Source organism: Platalea leucorodia, assembly GCF_965183815.1.
Source record: "Platalea leucorodia genome assembly, chromosome: 7".
In the NCBI taxonomy this organism is placed as follows: domain Eukaryota; kingdom Metazoa; phylum Chordata; class Aves; order Pelecaniformes; family Threskiornithidae; genus Platalea; species Platalea leucorodia.
Genome location: NC_138829.1, coordinates 21,738,953 through 21,745,521, shown reverse-complemented (window position 1 = coordinate 21,745,521; position 6,569 = coordinate 21,738,953). Strand labels below are relative to the sequence as shown.

At 40.1% G+C, this 6,569-nt stretch overlaps 1 protein-coding gene across 1 annotated transcript; it reads left to right on the top strand.

Moving 5' to 3' along the window:
- Positions 1–4,264: 4,264 nt before the first annotated feature.
- Positions 4,265–6,253, top strand: FLRT2 (fibronectin leucine rich transmembrane protein 2; the record flags this gene model as incomplete). Its single annotated transcript, XM_082317276.1, has 1 exon — positions 4,265–6,253. The coding sequence occupies one exon, from the start codon at positions 4,265–4,267 to the stop codon at positions 6,251–6,253; it is 1,989 nt and encodes a 662-aa protein (XP_082173402.1).
- Between the last annotated feature and the right edge of the window lie 316 nt (positions 6,254–6,569).

Here is a 6,569-nt window from a genome sequence, read left to right as displayed (position 1 = left end):
AATATCTGAAAGGAGCTGTTCAGATGCAGCGTTGAACAAAAGCAAATTTGAAATTTTTATCCAATAAACAAACAGAATTGTTCTTCTCCAGCTAGCATTAGTCATGCCAAAAGAGTATTTAAATAAGGCAGGTTTGAAAAAAGACAGTGAGATAAAGACCTTGATCAGAAATTCTTCTTAAGATGTGAAAGGGAACATTTCCATTGATGTCAGGAACTCAGGCCACTAAGCCAAATTTTCAGACATGGTCACCTAAAACCTGTGCATATGTTCTCATCTATTTCAATGTGCTTTTCTCAACTTTACTATGTCATTCATTAAATCCTAATGGGATATAATACCCTGGCATCAGTAAGAGAGGAAATGTCCTAGACACTGGGAAGACATGGCTTGTGCTCCAAGGAGTCTATCGTGAGAAATGATAGAAATCAAGTGTACAGGGTAAGGAAATAGAAACAAAAGTGACCAAGGTGATGATGGGCAGGTATGTTATTACTGAGGTATTTGCTTGTTGATTTCTTTAATTTTAAGTTAACCGTGACAAATTCCCTTACTGTCATCCTCACTTCCTAGATTGTTTTTTAGAACTTTCCAGCTTTACAGTAAGCAAAGTCACTGCCATCCATAGTTTATGAGTCAATTCCCAAGATTTACAATCATGAAAGCTAAGGATATTGAGTGCCCTTAACTCCTCCACTTCCAAAATTCTAGTTCTGTAAATGATCAGTTCATTCACAGAGAGACTCAGTTCAGTTCTTGTAAGAATATTGAAAATAGAGAGCTTGCTTTAGGAAGCCAACGTGGCAGGGATGGGGAGAAAGCTCCATTACTCTACCTGCCTTCAGTGTTGGCAACTTGCTGAAGAACAAACTGTTTCAGCTTTCCCAGCCTTCTGGAATTTGCAGATGATGTTTCTCCTTCGCAGAGGTTTGTTTTTTTTTCTTTTTAAATCAAGCAGGTTGTTCAGCCCTTCAGTCTTTGCAATGTCTTTGGGGTAGAGATTTCTAACACAGGGACACAACTCACTTTTGCATCTGTTGAAAAATACTGCAACGATGACCACTACTATGAGTTATTATTAAACAGTTGGAAAAGACTACTGAGGTAAAGCTTTTCCCAAATAATTTATTTAAACACATTCCATTGTATCTTTGGTTCCTCATTGCTTCCCTCTGTTACACCACAGTCAACATTGAAGTCATAAATATCTAATTAGATTTGTCCTTGTGCTCTTGCTTAATGCAATCAACGGTAGTTACCAGTGCATATTTTCTGCACTGAATTTTATAGTATCGGTTTATTAAGGACTGATAGCTGAAGATTAGGATACTGGCAAGCTGGAGATTAGGACACTGGCATTAATAAAAGGACTCCCTTTCTCACCATCATAAGGGGAGAAGACAATAGAAAAGTTTTAACGGATTTTCAAGGGCAAAATCCATTAACGATAAACACCAGAGTGCCAGCTTCCAAAGTGCTGATGTGCTTAACTGACTGTCCGGTCAAAGCTCTTTTACCTGAAATATCTAATAAGAAGTGCTGTGCATTTAACCCAGTTTAGTAGAATCATTACTGAAATCTTTTATTCAGGTGCCACATTTACCTAGGTGAGAGGTACTCTGGGCAGAGTCCTAGAATAAGGTGAATGCATAAATCAGTTTTAATAAGACATTCCCTCCTTAGGAGATTCCCAGCAAACCAGAAGTTGTAGCTGCCTGTGGTTGCACATCCTCAGCTGGGCTTTCTATCATACCCGGGAGTCAAATAAAACCTAATCACCAATCAGACTTAAAATCAAATGAGAGCTCAGTGCAGGGCATTGGCCCTGTTAGGAGGTATAGACTGTCTCTCATTGATGATGGAAAGAGAGTGAGAGAACCACTATTTTTCTGTGGGGTCCCAAGCATCTCAGAGGAGGCTTTGCACATCCTTTCTTATTTTAAAAAGACAGTGTCATGACGGATCAGAGCAGTATGATCTAGATGGGAGCCAGGCCATATTAAAGGCAGATAAACTGTCACACTTAGGCTCATGTTAGAATGTAATCTTGTTAGAGTTTCTCTACAGTATCACGTCATCTTACATAATTGAAAAGAAACCACTCTTGACTGAAATATGACTATGAGAGAGAAAACCTTGAACAGTGGGGTAGCTAATCTTACTGTTTCTAGAAAAGGCCAACACACAGTATAGGCTGCATTACAGTATAGGTACATTTACCATTTGAATTGATAATGATAAGCTACAGGACTTCTCAGGGTCTCACTTTTTATCTCCAATTGTTCTAGCCTTGAGGCTGATACCTGATGATGTTCCAAATAAATATAGTAATCTACAAGTACAAGGTTGCAGGGTTATAACAGTTTGACTCCTAAAGAGACTTTGTACCCTGTCAGTCCATGAGGTTCCCAAAAGCAACATTTGGGACATGTTATAAACTGCACAGCTGTAGCAGAAGAACAAGCTTTCATGTACTCCTGAATTACATTTCTTTCTGAATTACCTGCATGGTGCTTAAACTGCTTAAATAAAGGAAAAGAGATTTTTAAACATGATTTCTGTTCACTGAAACTCTGTTTTCCTGAAATCCCAGCCAATGTGTTTTGATCTGGGTCAACAAAATCTAGAACAATACTGTGCTTATGTAATGGCAATTCAAGACCCTGAGATCGACACATGCTTGGTACTTGTGAAAGTTTATATCCTTCATTATGTTCAAGTATGTAAAATGTAGCATTTTTTTTTTCAGTCGTTGGAAACAACATATAAAAAGACAAGATAACGTCATACGATACAGTATCTTTCATCGCATGCTTTAGAGATTTGAATTGTTTGGTTACAGATCTGAATAATAAATAGTAGCTGGGAAAGTAAAAGTTAAAAAGTACATTTAAAAGCTGAAAATATACATTAAGAATTCATCTATACTAAAACTAACAAATTTGTTTCTGAAGCTGTTCACAGACAACTATGTAGCAGAATTAAAAGAAGTATCTGACCTTTATGGTTTCAAAGAAAGTGCTCTTCTGCAAAACTGCTGTAGTCTGAGCTGATATCCTAAAACATTAATTTAGCAGATGCGAGCCCATTTCGTTTAGTGGAAAGCTAATTCTGAAGTCTGTTGACAGCACAGTTCACATCAGAAACAATATCAAGATGATAGTTTTAGCAAATACATGCCTTACAGCAGGGTATCTTGTATTTGTGGATTACCATACTTATTTAAAAGACTCTCCTCATAAGTAGCTAATTCACTGTAGTGAGGTGCAATAATCTGGCAGTGTGCATTAAGATGGAGAATATACATAATGGCATTACAGAAATAGAAGCAGAACATTCCAGAGTCTGGTAGGAAATGAAAAAAACATAGAGTGTGATTAAATAATACAGCCCAGAGTCTACTCTGTCAGGCATCAGTGAACAGCATTCATTGAAGTCAGTGGTTCTGAAAAAAAAAAAAAAAAACAAAAAGCAAAAAAACCTGAGCAAAACTTTCCAGTTAAATAGTTTAGTTTTAGGTTTGTAAAATGTTGTAGTTTTAGGATTTGAAACAGACTGTGAGAGGACAAAGACTGGAGGTACAATATGGAAACACAAGTAATAGATCTAGCCTTCAATGAAGTCACTGAAAGTCCTTCAATCACTTAAATGACTTTTCATCAAATCTATTTCAAGACTATTTAACAGTAATATTAAGCTAATGTTTAATATTAATGCCTTTTTTTCCAGAAAGCCACAAAGAGCACAGCCTTAGAATAGTCTTCCAATGGGCTTGATCTTCCCTATTAAACCTTTCATGCTGTTCAGCTTTTTCTTTTCTCTTTTCTTTTACAGGCAGGCCAGATCTGGCAGATAGCTGATATGAGGACTTTGCTGGCTTCAGAAAGCTGAGTGTAACACCAACAGACTTCAGTGAAAGGAAATATTATCCCTCCAAGCAACTCATACACAGACGACTTTTGGTAGCTTTAAATTAACCTGTTGCTCACCTGCAAAAACACGGCTATTGTTTCTTTCAGAACACATGGAGGAAGGCAACAAACTTTGTAACCCTGGCTAATAAGGCTGTGGCTTTCTTATCAAAAGTAGGAGGTAGGCCAATTATAAAAGGATTATTTTATACTTAGCTTCCAGGACTTTAACTCTGGCCTGAACACTGGACATAAATAGAAGCCCATTTTAATGACCTGAGATTTTGCTACCTGTGCTTTATTATTGCTATTAGTTCTTTAATACTTTAGTACTTCATTTCTTTAAATTAGAAATGGGTTCGTGGACTAGAATGTGGCCCACAGATTGGGCTGTTCTCATGAAATCATGGCTTATCTTTTCCCTGGGGTTCTACATGCAGGTCTCCAAAACTTTGGCCTGCCCAAAAGTGTGCCGCTGTGACCGAAACTTTGTCTATTGTAATGAGCGAAGCTTGACCTCAGTGCCTCTTGGGATACCGGAGGGTGTAACCGTCCTCTACCTCCATAATAACCAAATTAATAATGCTGGATTTCCTGCAGAGTTGCACAATGTCCAGTCTGTGCACACAGTCTACCTGTATGGCAACCAATTAGATGAATTCCCCATGAACCTGCCCAAGAATGTCAGGGTTCTCCACCTGCAGGAAAACAACATTCAGACCATTTCTCGGGCTGCCCTTGCTCAGCTTTTGAAGCTGGAAGAGCTGCACCTGGATGACAACTCCATCTCCACTGTTGGTGTTGAGGATGGGGCATTCCGGGAAGCCATCAGCCTCAAGCTTCTGTTCTTGTCCAAGAATCACTTAAGCAGCGTACCAGTAGGCCTTCCGATGGACTTACAAGAACTTCGAGTAGATGAAAACCGAATTGCTGTCATTTCAGACTTGGCCTTCCAGAATCTTACAAGTCTGGAGCGTCTGATTGTGGATGGCAATCTCCTTACTAATAAAGGCATAGCTGAAGGCACCTTCAGCCACCTCTCCAAGCTCAAGGAATTCTCAATAGTGCGGAATTCACTGACCTACCCTCCTCCCGATCTTCCAGGTACACACCTGCTAAGGCTTTACTTGCAGGACAACCAGATAACCCATATACCACTTACAGCCTTTTCAAACCTCCACAAGCTGGAACGGCTTGACATTTCCAACAATCAACTTCGGATGTTGGTGAAGGGGGTATTTGATAATCTCCACAACCTGAGGCAACTCACTGTAAGGAATAATCCCTGGTTGTGTGACTGCAGTATTAAGTGGGTCACCGAATGGCTCAAATTTATTCCTGCTTCCATCAATGTACGCGGTTTTATGTGCCAGGGACCAGAGCAGGTCCGAGGTATGGCAGTCAGGGAGCTCAATATGAATATGTTGTCATGCCCCACCACCACCCCTGGTCTGCCACTTATTATCACCCCAGTCCCAGCTACAGCCATGCCAACTACATTAGTTCCCACTTCATCAGTTCCTCCCCCAAGTAGCAAATATAATCCTCTCACTCCCACCATAGCCACACTCCCCACTGTGCCTGACAGGGAGGACAGAGAAAGGGTGACACCTCCTATATCGGAACGGATTCAACTCTCCATCCATTTTGTGAATGACACTTGCATCCAAGTTAATTGGATGTCTCTCTTTACCGTGATGGCATATAAACTCACGTGGGTTAAAATGGGCCATAGCCTGGTAGGAGGAATTGTTCAGGAACGAATAGTTAGTGGTGAGAAGCAACACTTAAGCTTGGTAAATCTGGAGCCCAAATCCACCTATCGGATTTGTTTGGTTCCACTGGATACTTATAACAATTACCGAACCGGAGAAGACACTGTCTGTTCAGAAGCCACAACCAAGGCTTCCTTTTTGAGCAATGGCAGCAACATCCCCTCCAGCCATGAGCAGACGACTTCTCAGAACCTGGGCTCCCCATTTCTGCTGGCAGGGTTGATTGGGGGTGCAGTGATATTTGTCCTTGTGGTCCTGCTCAGCATTTTTTGCTGGCACATGCACAAAAAAGGCCGTTACACCTCCCAGAAGTGGAAATATAACCGGGGCCGTCGGAAAGATGACTACTGCGAGGCAGGGACCAAGAAGGACAACTCCATCCTGGAGATGACGGAAACCAGCTTCCAGATTGTCTCCTTAAATAATGATCAACTCCTTAAAGGAGATTTCAGACTGCAGCCCATTTATACCCCAAACGGGGGCATTAACTACACAGACTGCCACATCCCCAACAACATGCGATACTGCAACAGCAATGTCTCAGACCTGGAGCACTGTCATACGTGATAGTGATGGGAGATGGGGGTGTCTAGGACAAAAAGAAAAAACTCTGGAAAAAGTAACCCCCTGACAACAATGAAAAAAATTACATTTGATAAATGTTACCCAGATGCATTTATGCATTTGAATACTCTGTAATTTATACGGTGTACTATATAATGGGATTTAAAAAAAGTGCTATCTTTTCTATTTCAAGTTAATTGCAAATGGTTTTGTAACTCTTTGCTTTTTAAATCTTTAAAAAATATTGCTAAGTACTGTACAGGGTTGTACAATAAGAACCCAATGTCATGGCAAAGGAAAGAATGACTCATTCTTCAAA